We start from the raw sequence: 19,174 nt of genomic DNA, 5'->3' as shown, positions 1-19,174 counted from the left end.
TGCAGGATAGTGTCTCTGTCTCAAGTGGTAGCATACAGAAATGAAGGTGTCAACATCGCTTACACATACCAAAACTTTAGAGGTGTTCAAGCATTTTAGCCTGGATATGGTGAATACATAGACAATTTTCAAAATTTGCAAAGCAGACCCTGCAGTGAAGCACGAACATTTAAAAATAACAGTAGGATAGTTGAACGAAACAGAGTCTGACTCGCCTCGGTAAGTTTCAAGTAACATTCAAGCCTATACGGTTTTGATGACGTACTTTATACTTTTAACATCCAATTAGTTCACTATAAAAGTGCTTGAGCCTTGTGCTAGACTGTGCCTAACAAAACGTTTTTGAAATGAAATACATGCAGTCCCAAGACGAAATTTCAGTTGTTAACATGTAAAATAAATACAAACGTCAGTTGTTAAAAGTGTTTGATTTCAAACTGTTGAGACTCGTCAAGTACTTCTGATTGTAGATAATATTTGTTTTATTTAGTCCTCTACTGTTGCTAATGAGCATGCACCATTTTCTGTGGTGTGTCTTGGGAAAGTACAGCCTGGTGGCGCCCATCCCCGGGCCAACATATGTTTCCACCCGGGCTTGAACCTTTCGTGTTAGGTGAATGTGCTAACAACTGCACTATGAGGCAAAATACCATTTTAGGCTTCAACTCTAATAAGTAAAATCGTCAGGAATCCAAGTCAGCTCAGCAAAAGTGTTTGTAATCGGGTTTTAACAAGGGAAATTTGTTTAATGAGAAAATATGACTCACACCCGTGGAAGCTGACTCTCTCCCTGCTGGCCAAGGTCATATTTAATGTATAACGAATGAAAAATTCATGCCAGGGAAGGGAATGTTGATATTTTAAGACTCCTGATTCATTTATTTAATCTGCTGCCTCTTCTGCAAAGTCACGGGTTGTTTTTCAAGATGTTTTAGCTCGTACTGAAATCTTAATATGGATCATATTGATATAATCCATCCATCCATCCATTATCTACACCGCTTATCTTCAGTAGGGTCGCAGGGGGGCTGGAGCCATCTTAGGGCAGTGGGCAGGGGACACCCTGAACTGGTTGCCAGCCAGTCGCAGGGTACACAGGGACAGACAACTCATTCGCTTATTCACACCTAGGGACAATTAGGACCAGCCAACTAACCTGACATGCATGTTTTTGGAATGTGGGAGGTATGGTACGTAAGCATGGGGAGAACATGCAAACTCCGCACAGGAAAGGCTGGTGGCTGGATTTAATCCCAAGACCTCAGAACTGTGCCGCCGACATGCTAACCACTCATCCACCGTGCTGCCCCAAATTGATATATGAATAATCATAATTACCACTAAATGATTCACTTCAAAACATTGGTGTGATGATTAAGAGGATTCAAAGGATGGAACTGGAAAACTGACAATCAGGAGCATTTATGCAGGTAGCCGTTTTAATATTACAAAAAGAGCTAGCCGTTATCCCAGTTACGAGGCAAATTGACCCTTTAAAAAGTGATTCCGTTCCACCTCTTGGCTTAAAGTTCTTTTACGGCGATATTTCAACTGATTTCCCCTATTTTTCTACAGATTTATTGTTGTATTAATTTGAAAAACAAGTCTAATAGTTTCTTTTGTGGTCATCAATTTGCTGTTTTACAATACTTTTGTCCATCAGTATATCATTTTGAAAGTTAATTTTTTAATTTCACTGTAAAATGATCGAATAATAGTGACCAAAAATAAAAACTGCACTACACTTTACAGCAACATGAATGGTCTAACAGTACATGCTATCTGTTTTTTAAAGCAGTACTCTTCACTTATTATCTGTCATGCCCCCCTAGAAAGAAGAAAACCTCTCGCACTTACCACCTTGTTTTGGCCCGCTTTTTGTTGTACAAATTGGCGGGATTGAGGTGTAATGTCTTTGAGTGACACCTTGTTTTTCTTAGCTTCATGCTGCCCATTGACAACAATTTAAGACTTGGTAAGAACATTGGTCTTTCTTTGTCTCAGGCAATTCCTCATATTTCCTTGCGTTTGCTTTCAGGAAGAGACTTTCATTTTTGTCTCCTTTAATCCCTATTAATTATTTTTCATGGTTCTTTAGGGTCTGCTATATTTACTGTGTACACATCATACTATATGCTATGCACAGAGCAAGTCACACCTAAGTCAAGTCACATTTATTTATTTGTATACATCACAAAATGTCCTAAAGGACCACACAAGCCACGATTAAACGATACCATGATCTAAAACCTGCATGCGGTCAAGGAAAAACCTCAGCATGAGGATTATTATTAACCTTGAGAATGGGCTACACAGCAGGTAAAGACCAGACGATGATCAGAGATGATCACATCCTTTAGGTTTTAGTGCCTGTCCACCAGCTAAGCAGCCGGAAAGGACAGGAAAATTAAAGTCCACATCAATGATAAACTGTAAAATAAGCGTGTCTTAAGTCTACATATAAACACTTCCACTGAGGTTGTAGATCTCAGGGGACAGAGCATTCCACAGCACCGGGGCCCGAATGGCAAACACTCCTAAGCTGTGCAGATTTCTTCTTGGCTCTTGGAGTCACATGTACAAACAACTTCTTCACCACCAAGGAAACACTCGGCAAATGATAGCGCCACTGCCCCCTAATGCAGTGGAGGTGCAATCAGGCCTCATTCCAGGACAGTTAGAAAAATGTTCCTGAGGTACAGTATTTTCATCAGTCTTACTCCTGCGTAGTAAATTTAAATGTTCAAAGAGTGCAAAGGGCGAACAGCGGCGGTCTCGCAGGTTTACGACCACTTCTAAAGGACATTCCAGAAGAGGAGACCTTGCCTTTAGCTTCTGTCACCAGCACTTATGTCACCACACGTTATTGCGTGAGCACCGAGTGCTTGAGGAGACAAACATCAATCTGATTGAAAAGTCCTTTTGTCTTTTCTTTCTCGCCACCTCCCTCCCAAGCCCGATATTTCTTTTTGCCTGACAAGCGTGTGTGTGTGTGTGTCTGGTTCTATGGATGCAAGGCTCCGTCGGAGTGCTGGTGGCTTTTAAAGTGCCAGGAGGCTTTTAGGAGAACAGATGGCTCCGTGGTAAATGAAAAATGACAGTCTCGCCAAATGGAAACATGCATACACTGAAGTGGGAGTGAAGGTGGAGTCTGAGTCAAATGCTTATCATTGAATTCTAGGCTCCTAATTATTACCATCAATCTTCATGATGATGCATCTGTTTTGCATGGATCCTTGAGTTTGCTACTTTTTTCTTTGTGCCACAAGTGAAGCCGTAAATAAATGTGACTGTAGTATCATCATTATGACACGAGAATAAATCACCAAAGAAGGAACGTGACCACAGGGGACACAGTATTGAAGCTTTAATTTCTCTCTCTGAATGGTGAAAACTGCAAAGGTACAATACAACGCATTAAGACCATGTGCAAATAATTGCACGAAAATTGAAAAAAAAAAAAATGCACGAAAAAGAACAAAAATAAATAATGGCTGAGGGGATTTAGGGAGGGTGTTTTGGGGTTCATGTTCGGATTTTTGTATTTTGTTTGTTTTCGTTCTCCTTGTATAAATGACATGTTATAACATATCTTGTTTATAATTTGTGTTATAAAACCAATAAAAATATTTGAAACAGAAAATGGACCAAAAAGTTAGTGAAAAAAAACAAATAGTAAAAGAAAATATAGAAATAAAGAATTAAAACAACAATCGGTTTCCCACCCTCATTTTAAGTGTGATTTTACCCTGCATTTTTCAGATTTATTTTAAAGTGTCCATTTTAAAATTAAAAATATATAAAAAAACATAAAACAGTCAACAGTACAGTTGAAAAATGAGGGAAAAAAGTACGTTTAAAAAAGGGATTAAAAAAGAGTATAAAAAAGACTATTAGGCACATGAAATTAAAGCTACAGTACCTTTTAAATTATTAATTTTGTCAAACATAATTTAACATTATGACATCTGGTTTCACCACTAATATTAATTTTAGAAACAAGCAATGAACATATTAACCACAACAAACCACTCGACCGCTCTATATGTTTTTCAAAGGTAGAACAGTTACCATATGCAGTCATTTAATTGTAACCATGCATTTCCAAATGTATCAACTATATTTTACAGTATAAAAGGCATGCTATATTATAGGGCACACTTTCAAAGTTTTTAGGTATGCCTTATAGTCTGAAAAATATAACAAAATAATGTCACGGTTGCCATAATGCCCAATTGGCCACGCCCGTGTGGCACCAGCTGCGGCTCGTTGACAGATTGGCTTTCCGTCTATTTAAGTTCAGTGCTCTCACTCTTCTTTTGTCAGTCCGTCAACGAACCTCTGCTCCGTAAGACATGGGTTCCGACTCGGTCTTGTGTCCTGTTGGTATTTCCTGTCCGGTATTGTTCCCGTTTATTTTGTCCTGTTAAATATCGGTTTCCAGTTTCGTTCCCGAGTATTTTTGTCCTGTTTATTATTCTCTCCGGTTTTCGTTCCCGTCTAGTTTGTCCTATTTAATTTCGATATCCTGTTTCAATATCAATCCTGTCTGTCCCGTCCTGTCCGGTATTGACCCCATCTCTCCGATATCTGGTCGGACAATTAGTATCAATCTCGTCGGCCTCTGGCTTCCTATCATTCCACGCCGGATTGCTGCCTAACATGCATGACTCCCCATTTCCAGTAAAAAAAAAAGGCTTGTGTGAGAAACGTCACGCATTTGGGTCCTGGTCCTGTTCCGGTTCATGACATTTACAACATAGTGCTTAGAGACTGCCCCAAGTCATGATAACATTGCAATATTTGTGAATGAAAAAAAACAGTGCATCGTAACTGTAGTGCAATGACAAGAAGTGCAATAACATTCAGCACCAACAATTATTGATTAGACTTGAATATGATCGCTAATAGAAGTTACATATATGATATCAATTTATAAAAATGTTAATTTGACCAAATTTGCCATTTTTTTCCAACCACAGACACCGTTTTGGGTCGGCGGGAGTTTGGGGCTGTGACCAACTTCAGCACTTTCCTGCTGGACCCCACATCGGGCCTGCTTTTCCTGGGCGCCAGGGACGCCGTTGTGGGTGTGGACACCAACAATCTAGATAAGCCGCCACGCACGGTGAATGATCGTCCGGCATTGACTCTTCCAGTGGTGGAAATCGTGCGAACACTGTTTTTCTCGTTTTAGGTGACTTGGGCCGTGCCGCAGGAGAGCAGGAACACTTGCATGGCCAAAGGAAAGACTGAGGTGAGAGACCAGTTGAGGTTTCGTGTTTGTGGCAGTAGAAATGTAAACTGGAACGGAAAGGTTTGCGGACGATGATGCAAACGAGGAAGCGTTGAGTCATACTTTGTTTCGTTGCAAGTCGCACTTCTGCAATCAAGCTAATGTGCATCGTTAACACATTTGAGTACTAAACAAATCCCAAAGAAGATTTTAACTATCTGTTGGGGCTATCACCTTACATCTCTGAATAAATCACACAATAAGAGAAAAGAGATATGAATTTTGCTCATGAGGAGATGATTCTCATATGCCCAATACGTAACCATTTTTATTGAGAGAATTGTTGGGAGAGGAAGTTAAGAGAAGGAACAAAGGGACACCCCATTTGTACACAGGGTACCATCAAAGTGTCTAAATTGGGTGCCATGGCAACGTGACACAATTAGAAGAATGCAATTTTACTTCACTGGAGAATAATGTATAGGTCTGAACAGCTCACCTCATCAAAGGGTGATAAAACTCTTTAAAGCAAGGAAAATTTTAATGTGGCCTTCGGGTGGAATTAAAGAGCCTCATGGCATGAGGAAGAAATGATCTCCTCAAGAGATGATGCTGTGTAGTGGATGTGATGAATTGTCCATGATTGACCGCAGCTTGTTCAGTGCCCGTCTCTCAGCTAAAGTTGTCAGGCTGTCCAGCTCTGTGCCCACAACAGAGCCCGCCTTCCTCACCAGTTTATTGAAACGAGAAAGTTAGAAAAAGTTTAAAAAAATCATCAAGCGGAATTAATCTTACACACACATCTTTCTGATGCACTTAGTTTTTTTTATCAAATGACTTTCTTAAAATACAATATGTTGTGCCTGTGTTTAGGTCTGAATGTAGACTGTGGAGTGAAAAAGTAGCATCATTTCTGAACCACAACGTGCATATGATTGCAATACCAAACTGCGATTTTTTTTTTTAATTCCTAAAACAAATGTATGCGTACTATGCAAATTCCATCTTGTTGTTATAAATATTTTGCATCTTGGGAACATTTTATTGCAAAGAAAACAATTTGGGTTGAATTCCCGGTGAAATTTAAAAAGCATTTTCAAGTCAAATCATAGTTAAATAAACATCACTGTTTGCTGTGGTACACTCACAAATACAGACAAACTAGTATCAACAGTATGTCATGATTACTGATTTGGATCACCTATGCCCACTCATTTGGCGCCAGCCGCTGCGGGCTATCTGATTGGTTCCCTGTCCCCTTTTAAGCCCAGTTATTTCACTCTCCACTTGTCAGTCCGTCAGCGAACCTCTATTGTTACAAGGCAAGCATTTTTTGACCCTGACTCCCGCCTGTCCCGTTTCTGCACCCGTTATTCCACCTGTCCGTTGCTAATCTCCCTGTCTGTCTCTACGACCTGTTCTCAATCCCGACCACGTCTGCTCTCCCGTCCCGGCTTACGACCTGTTTTTGATCCCGACCACACTTTTGCTCTCCTGTCCCGGCGATCGACCGTTTTTTTCTGTCCCTGACACCACCATCTCCCGCTATGGAAGATCCACTTCCGTATTCGGATCACGATCCGATTGCGAGAGCGACTTGCTTCCCATGTCCACTGAGCACCGGATCGCAGCGCTGCCCTTCCTCTTTCTTTTCAATAAAGTTGAGGTTAAAATTACACATTTGGGTCCTGATTCAGGTTGTGGTCGTGACACAGTATTCTTTTTTGTGTGTATTTTCTCTCTTTTTTTTTTCTTTCCAATCATGTTGCAACAAACATCATATCACAAAATGAAAAGGAACAAGGTTGAAGAGACCTGTCCCCAAAATAAGTTTGGACTCTTCTTGCAATCAATTGCAATACCAGCTCTGTGGCCTGGGAGGTTGCTGGTTCAGGCCTCGGCCGAGTCATACCTAAGACTTACAACATTGGTACTCATTGCCTCCCTGCTTGGTGCTCAGCATTAGGGGTTGGAATTGGGGGGTCAAGTCAAGTTAATCCTTGTTTACTTGTATAGCCCTTAATCACAAGGAGTCCCCGTGTTTTAAGCCGAGATTTAAACAGTTCCAGGTTGCAGATCGAATCTCAGGGGGAAGAGCATTCCACAGCACCGGGGCCCTAATAGAGAACACTCTCGAACCTGCGGATCTATTCTTAGCTCTTGGATCACTAGTAGACCAGCATTTTCAGAGCGAAGGAACATAGGGGGGAATTAAATCTGAAAAATATGAGAGGAGCAAGCCCATGCATGATTTTGTGTAATACCAACAGAACCTTTATTTCATGAATCTTTGCCGACTATTCAAATCAAGGTTTCATTTTACTGAATTAAGGTTTTTGTATCACTACAAGACACTAAATATTGCACTGTACCTTCAAACTAAAGGAGTCAGATGGCATTTATGTATTCCTGGTTCTTGTTTGTCCCCCTCTGCAGGACGAGTGCCGAAACTACATCCTTCTTTTGGAGTTTCACCCAGACGGACGACACGTTTATTTGTGTGGCACGTATGCTTTCGACCCCAAGTGTGCCTTCCTGGTGCGTGTTTTTTTTAAATCCATATTTATATTTTTCTGCCATTCGTTTAAACCAGGGGTCTCCAATCCTTTTGAGGCCAGGAACTACTTCAAGGGTGCAGAGTAACACAAAAGGGCACCTTGAAAACGCACTTCTGAAACAAGAATTTTAATTTAATTCATTAATTAATTTAATGTTCCACTTTACTGATATTTTACGTGAGAGCTGATTTTTAATGATGATTATTCAGAATGATTCAACGAGGTAGGAAACCGATCCATTTCAACATTTCTTCTTTACCTTTCCAAATGTTTCAATTGCAAATGCTCAAAGGGAAACGAAAAAAGGAAAGAAAAATGTCAATTTTCACCACATTTGAGGAAATCACGTTCAATTTTTCAAGATCATCAGATTCAGTTTCAAGAACTCTGCACCATGTAGGAACAAAAACAAACGCTTTTAAATATAAATAAAAGGAAAACATCACATTTCTACTTATCACCAAATGTTTAGCCATTAAAAAAAACATATATTTTAAACTTAGTTACACGTTTTTGACTGTTTTTTAATATTTTGATTGTCATTTGTTTGCTTGCCTCTTTAAGAACCTCCCTGTCTGAAAATGCCTTCATCCTCTTTATCGAAAACTGAGTTGCTCTAAAAGAAGCTTTGGTTGATTTCGGAGAGTTTTTTACCGGCCTTGTAAAAAAACTTCGTGGTGCACTGCCGGGTGGGTAATTACGGTAGCATGGTGGCTTTCGTGACAAGTGCTGAAGTGGCGCTCCACGTTGTGCCGATTTACCGCTGCCGCAAATGAAACACAGTTTTCTTTCACATTAATAAAAATTAATGTTTACATTCACTACGAAAAGTATACGGTTTCTTAATTTCCCCGCCATGTTTAAGAATGTAGGAATCGATTTGGACACCTTTGCGATGCTCGAGGCTGCGAATTGTCATGCGCACTTACCTTTGCCCCGTGCTACGTCACACTTCTCAGATTATCTCATCTCATCTCATTAGCTGCACCGCTTATCCTCAGTAGGGTCGCGGGGGTGCTGGAGCCCATCCCAGCAATCATCGGGCAGTGGGCAAGGGACACAGGAAATCTGGAGCTGGATTTGAACCCACGCAGGAGGTTCCCATGACTTGAACTGTGCCGCACATGCGCTAACCACTGCGCCGCCGTGCTGCCCTTTCTCAGATTATCGAACTCTGCTATTTATTTAAGACAGTGATATAACGTCTCATCTCATCTCATCAGCCGTACCGCTTATCCTCATTAGGGTCGCGGGGGGGGGCTGGAGCCCATCCCAGCCATCTCCAGGCAGTGGGCAGGGGACACCCTGAACTGGTTGCCAGCCAATCGCAGGGCACACGGGGACAGACAATTCATTCGCTCATTCACACCTAGGGACAATTTGGACCGGCCAGTTCACCTGAAATGCATGTTTTTGGAACGTGGGAGGAAACCGGAGTGCCCGGAGGAAACCCACGCAAGCACGGGGAGAACATACAAACTCCGCACAGGAAGTCTGGAGCTGGATTTGAACCCACGACAGGTTCCCATGACATGAACTGTGCCTCACAAGCGCTAACCACTGCGCCGCCGTGCTGCCCAGTGATATAACGTGATTAGGTCTATTATTCGAACGGCCCCATGGAAACGTGATAATGTCGCCACCCCTGGTTGAAATCATAATGCCATCCTGCAGGAGATGTCATCTTTTACACTGCAGAAGAACGAAGACGGGCAGGTGGTGACGGAGCTGGGGAGGAAGAAGGTGCCTTTTGACCCAAGGAAGCCATTCACTGTTATCATGACGGGTAAGTCAAGGTGTTTGGTTACTTTCGGTTTGCAGGTAAAATAAATAAATAAATAAATAAATAGATAAAGAAGTCATATTTTCCTCAAAGATGACGTGCTGTATGCCGCCACCTCCATCAATTTCCGTGGGACGGAGTTCGACATCACCAGGGCGACCGGGCCGGAGCAGAAGCAAGTCAGGAGTGAGCAAAAAGTGCACTGGCTCGATGGTGAGGCATAGCCAAAATCCACCTTCTCTCATCTTATAATTTCTCTTATTTTATAAACTTTTTTCGCACCACTCAGACCCCGACTTTGTGAGCTCGGCAGTGGTGGAGCTATCGTCTGAGAACAACGCGACGGGGGAGGACGACAGGATCTACTTCTTTTTCAACGAGGCGGCTATGGAATACAATTCGTATTCCAAAGTTCGTGTCCCGAGAGTGGCGCGAGTGTGCAAGGTGGGGGTCTTTTTTCAGGGAAAGAGATCATATAACATTAGTCCGCTGAGGGTCAAACAGAGTTGCCTGACACAACCGAATGTTTGATCTTACATTACACATAGTCCAGCGTTTTTCCGAAATGCTCAGTCCACAATTGAATGGATATGGGAGTACAGTCCATAAACATGCCCGATTAAAGTCGCCGTCGACGATAAAGCTCCGTTGGGGTGTGCAAGCTGCTGTTTAGCAGCGGGCAGGAGATTTAGCGCTATGCTAACGTTAGCATCCGGTGAAACTGTTAGCGGTGGAAAGTATACAGCAAACACAAAGACCACAGTTAACTCTCCCGGTACATAGCTAGAAACTCCATATCGAGTGAGCAGTGTGTGTCAATGGTTCCGCTATTATTGTAGCGCGTAGTCTCCAACCCCTGTTTTTACCGGAGTCTTCGTCTCGTTCGAGCCGGTGATGTAATGCGGCGTCGGGAAAGCCAAGACTCCGTGATGGCAAAAAAAAAGTCCTCCAATTCCGGACGTTGTTGGTGGCGATCCGCAGCTCAATTCACTCATTGTGGAAGATGGATCTGGCGTTGGTTGAACATGCTTGTGAGCGCTGGTCTGTGTGGTCGCCTTCTTAGCTTAGCTCAGCCTTTGCTCTGTCGTTGTCATTGTCGGCAGGCGGCAAATCTTCCAGGGAGATCCGGTGGTCTCTGTATATCCCTCGGGATGTAGTGGATATTATTGTAAATGCGAAGGGAAAATAAGAGGGATCAGGGGACACTGAAAAACAAAAGACGAACTCGAGCCCGAGCCGCAGCGTCTGCACAACGCGCCGCCATCTTGACTTATTAGAAAGACAGTATATTGCTAGCTTTTACCATTGTTTAGTAAACACCAGTTGAACCTTGCGTTGTTTCTTGAAAATACTAGTTTCCCAAAAAACCTTTGAGAAAAACTGCTTTTTGTAAAAGAATGTTTCAAGCAGAATTTTCTCTTCAGTACTTTTTGTATCAATATCGAAACAAAGCTTTCTATAAACACAAGGGCACTGTGTTTGCATAACATTTTACTGCAAGAACACTGAACTTATGCATAAACTATGCATGAACCTTGCGAGAACTTTACAGCGCCCGAAGTTTCTTTAAAACGACCGCGTTTCTGCCACCATGCACGAAACGTCATCCCTCTCCGACCAGATGATGACGATGATGCTTTGTCATTTATTGTTCTTTTTAGCGAGTGTCACCACATTGCTTCATTACGCCTACTTGGGGTCACCTACACACATTCATTTGCTGGAAAGAGGAAGTGGTGGCTTCCTCTGTGTGGACAAAAAAACTGATCAAAGCCACTCATGCCACCTAATGGTGATTTATAATACTGAAATCATTCCCAGAGGCTTGATATTTACAGATGTGAAGCACCAAAACCTTTATAACCTAGTAATATTTATACAAATTGCCATTGGTTAAGTCAAGTCATGTTAATTTGTATAGCCCTTAATCACAAGGAGTCTCTGTATTTCAAGCATAGATTCAAACAGTTCTACTGAGGTTGCTGATCGAATCTCAGTGGGCAGACTATTCCACAGCGCCGGGGCCCGAATGAAGAACGCTCTCGAACCTGCGGATCTCTTCTTAGCTTTTGGGGTCACTAGTAGACCAGAAATATGAGGGAGAGTCTTTGTCATATTTCTTTTGAAAGTTAAAATTTCGATTGCCCATTTCTCCATGCCTTGTGAGTCTCACCACGCTGCCTCAATTCGCCTAAGTGGGGCCACCTACACTCATACATTCGCCGGAAGGAGGAAGTGGGGTCTTCCTCGATGTGTGGACAATTTCTTCTTATGAATCAAAGCCACTCCTGCCAACTAATTGTGATTTGTCATACTGAAAATCATTCCCGAGAGGCTTGATACTTACTGATGAGCAGCGCCATAACCTTTACAACAATTTTAAGAAATATAACAAGAAAAAGCATATCTTTACGTTTTGGTACTCAAATAAGGCATTGAATAAGTTAAGGAACCGCTTCATATTATTGTAGTCATGCTGTCTGCTGTCAACATTTTGATCATAGCAAAAACGCTGGTCTTTGGTTGTCTCCCCTTCCGGGGTCCCTGTGAAGCTACGCGCTACATACACGTCGTCAAACATCCTCATTAACGCTTTTCGAAGGAGACTTTTGTTTGTCTCTTTACCCCGTCTCTTTTCGCTTGTCTCCACATCTGTGTTAAATATTTTTTTCTTGGGGTCACTGTGGGTCTTCTCCCGTTTGTGTCTAAACCGCATACTCAATACGCATACTTTGTGCTTAATACACTTTGTGGAGGCTAAATGTAAACAAAACACTCTACCAATGAGTGCGCCACTGCTTCCTAGTGTTGTGGAGGTGCAATTGCACTGGATTCTGGGAAAGTGGGGAAAAAAAGATATTCCTCTAGGTTCAACTTGCCGGATATAGAGCCCACTATTTGAGAACCACTGGTTAGATCATTGTTGTTATGTACTGCTCCCAGGTGGCCAAACGTGACATAAAAATATAAGCATAATTTAGTAGTTGTAAACTATTTTGCATTTTGCTTACTTTCAGTCTGATGTGGGAGGTCTTCGGACCTTGCAGCAGCATTGGACCACTTTCTTGAAGGCGGAGCTGGTTTGTGAAGACAAACAACTACATCAGCGCTTCGACGTGCTGGTGGATGTTTTCACCATGAGACATTCACCTCAAGAATCCAGCAGCACGCACTTCTATGGACTTTTCACCACACAATGGTGAATATATTTTTTTTACAGGTTCATTTTTTACCTCCACCCTTTGAAAATACCAGAACTCTTTCAGCCGCTTCTAATTTATCTCCATTTCAATGCCTTTTTTTATTATAGGACGTGCCTCTGAAGACACATGCTTTGTGTATTTTACATACTACCGCCATTAAAAATTATTCTGATTTTGTTTTACAGGGAACCCGAGCATTCGGCAGTGTGCGTTTTCAGCGTGGCTGACATCATCCGAACAATGAACGGCCCATTCAAAAAACGAAATGACAAAGCAGACACACCTTTACCGATGGGCTTACCAAGGCCGGGCCAGGTACTGACCCATTTATAGCATGAAACCCAATTCCACTTTGCAACTTGAGCTATAATCATGAGATGTCTTCACCAGTCTAGGGTACGTGTCTAAAAAATATTAATTAGTTAGTTACTAGTTACTTTAGTTACCGTAGTACTGACACCAAAAGGTAGCAAGATACTCTGAAAGTAGTTATCTAGTTACAAATTACTGTATACACTCACATCAAAGCCAAACGCCTTAAAAGTACTTGAAAATAACCACAAAATTAAAGAACTATTAGAAAACGTGTTGCAGCGAACCCTTATATTTTTTCTTCTAATCTTGAGCGCTTTCATACAAACACTTATCTGGGACATTTCATATCAATTTGTCTTCAAATCACTGACACCAACCTGTGAAATTGGTGAACTCTTCATCTTTTTTGGCTTGTGCAATATTAAGAGTTAGCAAATAAACACTTGGTTGAGACACTCCATAGCCATTTTGTATCTGGGCTTCAAACCACTCAAAGATTTTCTTCTCTGTTTTGGGTAAAAGTCCAAGACGTTTTTTTTTTTCAGGTATGGTGTAAATAATTTTACCTAAAAAAGACCAAATCTGGCATTGATTTACTGTACGTTTTGTGCTAATGTTTGCACCAAGGGTTTTTTTGTATTCTGAATAAGCCATGCCCCAAACCTATGCGCACACACCCAAAATTGAGCATGTGGACTGACGCCCTGATTTTAGTATTTTATTGTAATACAGAAATACAGCTTTTATGCGAGTTTATACAGTAGGCAGAATATCAGAATATCTGTAGGGAGGAATTATGCGTGTTTGTACTCGGTGTGTGCTTGTGAATGAGACAGCACCACTGTAACTGTATTTCGTTTTATTTTGTAGGTACACATAAACATGCCCACCTTTCGTCAATTTTGTGTTCAATGTTGAATTGCTGGCAGATAGAATGTTGTGTATTATTTCATTAGTGAAGAAAGAACTGTCAATAAACAAGGCGTTGCAATTCATGAATTGTTCCTTTGTAACATGCTACTCCCAACACTGTCTTTTTTCACCTAAACCCAAATTTTTAGTGTCTGAACAACGCGCTGAAAGCAGAGGGCTTGGACTCATCCTTGAAAATTCCTGACAATCTGTTGGCCTACGTGAGGAATCACCCGCTCATGCAGCAGAGCGTCGATGCAGTGCCGCTGCTGGTCAGGAAAGGAGTTGCATACACCAAACTGGCCGTCACGCTGATAGGCCAAAGGGAGGACCAGAGAGAAGCAGTGCTGCACCTCGGAACAGGTCAAAACTTGATTTTAGGGTGGGAAAAATGTGTGGTGGCACTCCATGCTATTGTATCATTTAATCACTATATGTTGCTGTATTCTGTAGTGCAACCGAAAATGAGTGCTGCAATGCAATAATACAAACTACTGAGACTTAAAGTGACCAAAACGCTCAATTTTTCAGTTTTTTGCCAACCTTTTACAAGGTTTTTGACTTTTGTGGGTACCCATAGCAGCAAGATGGCAGAAAATCATTTCAGCTCCCTCTAAGTGAGCCTCATGTTATGTCAAATAAATATAAATGCCTCAACATACTAGATGTAGAGTAAGTTTCTTTAGATTATATTTATTTAATTTCAGAATCTAATTTAGTGGTTACCTATTTGGCCAGCAGGTAGGGCTCACGGTTTTCCATCGAATATTTTGACATGGCCTCATATTGTCTCCAGCGTTGATCATGAAAGAAGCAATACTCTACACATATTTTATTTTATCTTTAAATTATCGATTTTTGTGTTCATTTATATGGTGAATGATTGATTAGTCCAGATGGAAAATAGTAGAGACACACACAAAAATAAATGCACATGTTTGATAGTAACAAACTGCATTTATTTACGTGATGAAGAAACATTGAAACACACAAAAGAGAAACATTGACAAAGCCTTTGCAGTGTTAAAAAACGGGAATGGGGAAAGAAGTTCATTGATCCATACACAGTGTTAAACACTCAAATTGTTTAAACGAAGGGAATTGTTTTCATAGCATGCCTGAAATGAAATATTAGTTGCCCCTGCACCAAAATAGTCCATTGTGAAATATTTTCTTGGTTTACCTCACGGGAACCCAAAGCCCAATCCGTGGCTATCCCAAACAAATCCCAACAGGAGTTTGCCGGGGGTGCTTTGGGGGTAGAGCTTGTGCTGTACGGTATTGCGGACTGGCAGCAAAATAGATAATTTGGAGCGTACGTGGTGTTTTATAGGTGGGAGGCGTGCTTGTGACTTCAACATGATTGGTCGACCCTAGGCCAACAACTCTCTTGGGGAGTTCAGTCACTTCCTGTAAGTGGAGTCTGCTGGCGGCATTTCTCCTCCAGGTTATTTAAAAAAATGCAAGTTTAAGAGTTAACATAATTAATCAAACGTGAATTTTAAAACAAACGAATGAGATGTTTATAACCTCTAGGAAGCGTAATATGATACAAAATGTCCCTTTAACAAAGCAGAGAACGCGCATGAAGCCAGTGGCTAACGTTGCCAGCGGTACTCGTCAATAACCTCTCGGTTTTATATACACAGTGTGCATATGTAAAATTTGTTGTAAAGTATTTTGTTGATAGACTTTGTTTTCAGTTTCTGTCTTTTGTAAATTTATTGACGCGCAGATGAAGAAATGGAGAGATTGTTTAACCTATCAGAATGCACTATGTTGATAGTTAATGGCAATTAGGTGGCAAGGGCAAATATTTCTGGAAACTTATAAATAGTGTGGTATTAAGGTTCTAATGCCTTTTTGTGTGTCATCTGTACCACTGATGTTATCATGGTAAAGTATCTGTGCCCTCATCGTCATGACCCGGGTTTGAATCCTGCTCCATACAATGTATTTCGATTTGAGGCAGCGATGATTACTGATTGATCAATCATTGATCAACTACGGTGGCAAACCATAAATGCACACTTATAATGACTGGATGCAATTTCAATCTTATCCACCGTATTCTTCAGTGTATAATGTGCCAGAGGTATACTTTCGAATATCTGGCCAATTTGGGGTTTTTAAGCTAACTTTATAGTCCAGAAATACAGTAGCTACAATTTAACTAGAATAAAATATGATTATTATTTATAGTTAAATTGTTGTTTTTATGAATGAAAAACGAATCCTATCAATGCTTCTTCTGCCATCAGACTTTGGCGAACTCCATCAGGTAGCAGTAATCGGTGAGAATGTGACTTTACTCCGTGAGATTCCATTATTCGAGCCGTCAGAGCCGGTCAACAATATTTTGCTGCTCCAAGTAAGTGGCGTGCTTCTATGTATGGTGACCAGAATTTTCCCTGCATGTGATGGGCTCACAAACTCGTTTTCTTGCCCTTTCTCGGTTCTCAGGATTGGCTTGTGGTGGGCAGCCCGCTCTCTCTCGCTCGAATCCGGGCCGAAGACTGCACGCTCTATTTGAGCTGCAAATTGTGCGCTCGATTCCAAGACCTTGGCTGCGCGTGGGACGCCAGCGGGGAACGCTGCGTTCGCTCCGCGTTGCCGTAAGTTCGTCCGTTCACTTTGAATCCAGATGCCTCGCTTAAATGCTATGCTTATGCAATGTGTATGTGATGTGGCCTCAGGCCTGCCGGTGGAAATATCACAGAGGAGGCGTTACGGAAATGTGACAAACGGGAAGGTATGTTTATGACCTAGAAATGCTTTAAGTCCGGCATGTCAAACATACAGCCCACGGACTGGATCTGATTTTATTCCTAGCTCATTTTTATCGATAGTGATGATTTTTATAAATAAATGCAAATTGAATTCTCCTTTCCACCACTAGAAGACAGTATTGAGCTGACATCTAGTACTTTTTGATAACATATTTATTTTAGGTTACCTAATCCAGAATATACATTTATTTCGAAATTGACCATTCATCTTACCTTAACCTAATACATAACTGTAACCATAATACTACTAGACCTTACCCCAACCTGACCCTAACCCTAACCCTCAATCCCTAACCCCAACCCATAAACCTCAACCAAAACTAAACCCTATACTAACCCTAGTCCCTTGCCAAAATCCCTAATCATATCCAGGGTTGGGTAGGGTTACTTTAAATTGATTACTTTCAATTACTTTTGGATTATTCCAATACCAAATATGCTAAAAAAAGGCAAAATAAACTAAATATGAATACAATTATGACTAACAACACATGGTAAGCTTTCTCTCCTGGCTCTGATCTCTTTGATCGCCGGCAAAACTAACATAAAATGCGACAGAAACAAAATGAAAATAAATCTAAACAGCTTGCCAACTTCATTTTTGCCGTTCCATGTATTCCGTTACTCACCAACCCTGCACAAAATTTAGTAATTTTATTCATATTTAGTTTCTTTTGTCTTTTATTAGCATATTTGGTCTTGGAGTAATCCAAAAGTAATTGAAAGTAATCAAGTTAAAGTAACCCTACCCAACCCGGATCATATCCCATAACCAAAGCATGTCAAACATGAGGCCTGTGGGCCCATTGGATGATTTAATCCAGCCTGTCGAAAATTTAGCTAATTTCTATCAAAAATTTGATTTTTTTTTAATAGATAAAAAGGAGATCCTCCTTTCCACTGCTAGTGGGCAGTAAACGAGCTGACATCTAGTACTTTTGATAACATATTCATTTTAGTTTACCCAATCCACAATATTTGTTTATTTCTGTAATGACCAATCATTTTACCCTAACCTAAAACCTAACTCTAAACTTAATATTACCCAACCTTACCCTAACCTAACCCTAATCCTCAATCCCTAACCCCAACCCATAAACCTTAACAAAAACCTAAACGCTAACCTAACCCTAGACCCTAGCCCAAACTACTAATCATATCCTATAACCAAGGCATGTCAAAGATACAGCCTGTGGGACCGCGGGATCATTGAATCTGGCCTGCCGAAAATTTCAGAGTTTGTAAGAAAAAAGGAAGAAAAAGCAAGTGTTTAGCTCATTTATATCAAAAGTTATGATTTTTTTTAAAATACACAAATCAGATGCTCCTTCCCACCCCTAGAGGGCATTAAAGGTGGAAAAGAGGCAAGCATGGTTTTATTCACAGCTCCAACTTGAGTTCATGTTTGTGATGTTTGTGGTGAGTTGGTACAGATATAAAACTGCATTTACTCAACCGTTAAAATGAAAACAATGTTAAACGTGGTGAATGTGAAAATTTTCTACTCTCTGCCACCATCTTCTGGCCTAAAGTTGTGATCACAGCCTTAGTCAGCTCAATCCTCAAGTAAAAAGGAACTCTTCTTTTTGATTATTTTTGGGGTTTGGGTTGGGGTTTGGGTTGGTGTTTGGACCGTATTTGAAAGAGGCCTTTTTTTTTTAACTTTTAGCCTTTTAACATTACACTAACCAAAAAACAAACTGCGGGGACGAGTAAGAAATCCCTCTCCACGCCTTTTCCTGTTGCCTAATGTGTTGAGAGTCCTGGAACAGCAGTGCTAAAAGTATGATAAAAGCATATAGGTGCGGTGGAAGAAAACTAGAAAGGCTCTTTGAACTCAGTTGGGCATTGTTAACGCATACTTAATAGAGAAACAATTCTACCTCCTACTTTTTAAAGACTCCTCAAATGCTGCACCACACCTTTAACACATTTGATGCCAAACATGAAAATATTTTTGTCCCTGTTTGCGAATAAATGTGTTGCGCTTAGAAAAGATCCCTTTTAAACTGTAAATGTAGTTTGTAGAGTAGTCTAAATATAGTAAAGTCTGGATCCAGCCTCCGAGCCAAACTGATTTTGACATGCCTGCATCAAACTGTGCTTAAACTGAAACTGAAGTTTAACTTTTATTCCATTGAATTATTGAATGTTGAGTCTTCTTCCCTCCTCATTTTGGGCCGTTAGAGTCCTGTTCTCCACCCACTCAGGAGTTGCGTGTGTCCCTGGGTCTGCATCTCCTGTTGCCGTGTCCTCAGCTGTCTCCTAGGCTTTGTAGCTGGGAATACCCCCATAAGAGTCTCAGCAAGCAGCGCCACCCTGACTTGGAAGTGACCATCACCAAAGATGGACTGGGAAGTTACATCTGTACATGCCAG

General features: G+C 41.1%; 1 protein-coding gene across 1 annotated transcript in view; it reads left to right on the top strand.

Moving 5' to 3' along the window:
* Nucleotides 1–19,174, top strand: part of sema4f (sema domain, immunoglobulin domain (Ig), transmembrane domain (TM) and short cytoplasmic domain, (semaphorin) 4F) — a 56,711-nt gene that overhangs the window by 32,898 nt on the left and 4,639 nt on the right. Inside the window, exons 2-14 of the mRNA XM_088347689.1 lie at nt 4,983–5,128; nt 5,198–5,257; nt 7,673–7,774; nt 9,469–9,580; nt 9,671–9,790; nt 9,867–10,021; nt 12,595–12,776; nt 12,966–13,095; nt 14,157–14,370; nt 16,269–16,378; nt 16,471–16,622; nt 16,704–16,759; nt 18,984–19,174. Of these exons, the coding sequence (XP_088203815.1) occupies nt 4,983–5,128; nt 5,198–5,257; nt 7,673–7,774; nt 9,469–9,580; nt 9,671–9,790; nt 9,867–10,021; nt 12,595–12,776; nt 12,966–13,095; nt 14,157–14,370; nt 16,269–16,378; nt 16,471–16,622; nt 16,704–16,759; nt 18,984–19,174 (1,730 nt within the window). The remainder of the gene's footprint in view (nt 1–4,982; nt 5,129–5,197; nt 5,258–7,672; nt 7,775–9,468; nt 9,581–9,670; nt 9,791–9,866; nt 10,022–12,594; nt 12,777–12,965; nt 13,096–14,156; nt 14,371–16,268; nt 16,379–16,470; nt 16,623–16,703; nt 16,760–18,983) is intronic.

Source organism: Urocampus carinirostris, chromosome 11 (genome assembly GCF_059441175.1).
Source record: "Urocampus carinirostris isolate Australia breed hairy pipefish chromosome 11, RoL_Ucar_1.0, whole genome shotgun sequence".
Classification (NCBI taxonomy): domain Eukaryota; kingdom Metazoa; phylum Chordata; class Actinopteri; order Syngnathiformes; family Syngnathidae; genus Urocampus; species Urocampus carinirostris.
Note: the sequence above shows the minus strand (reverse complement) of the source record. Positions and strands in the feature narration are given on the sequence as shown.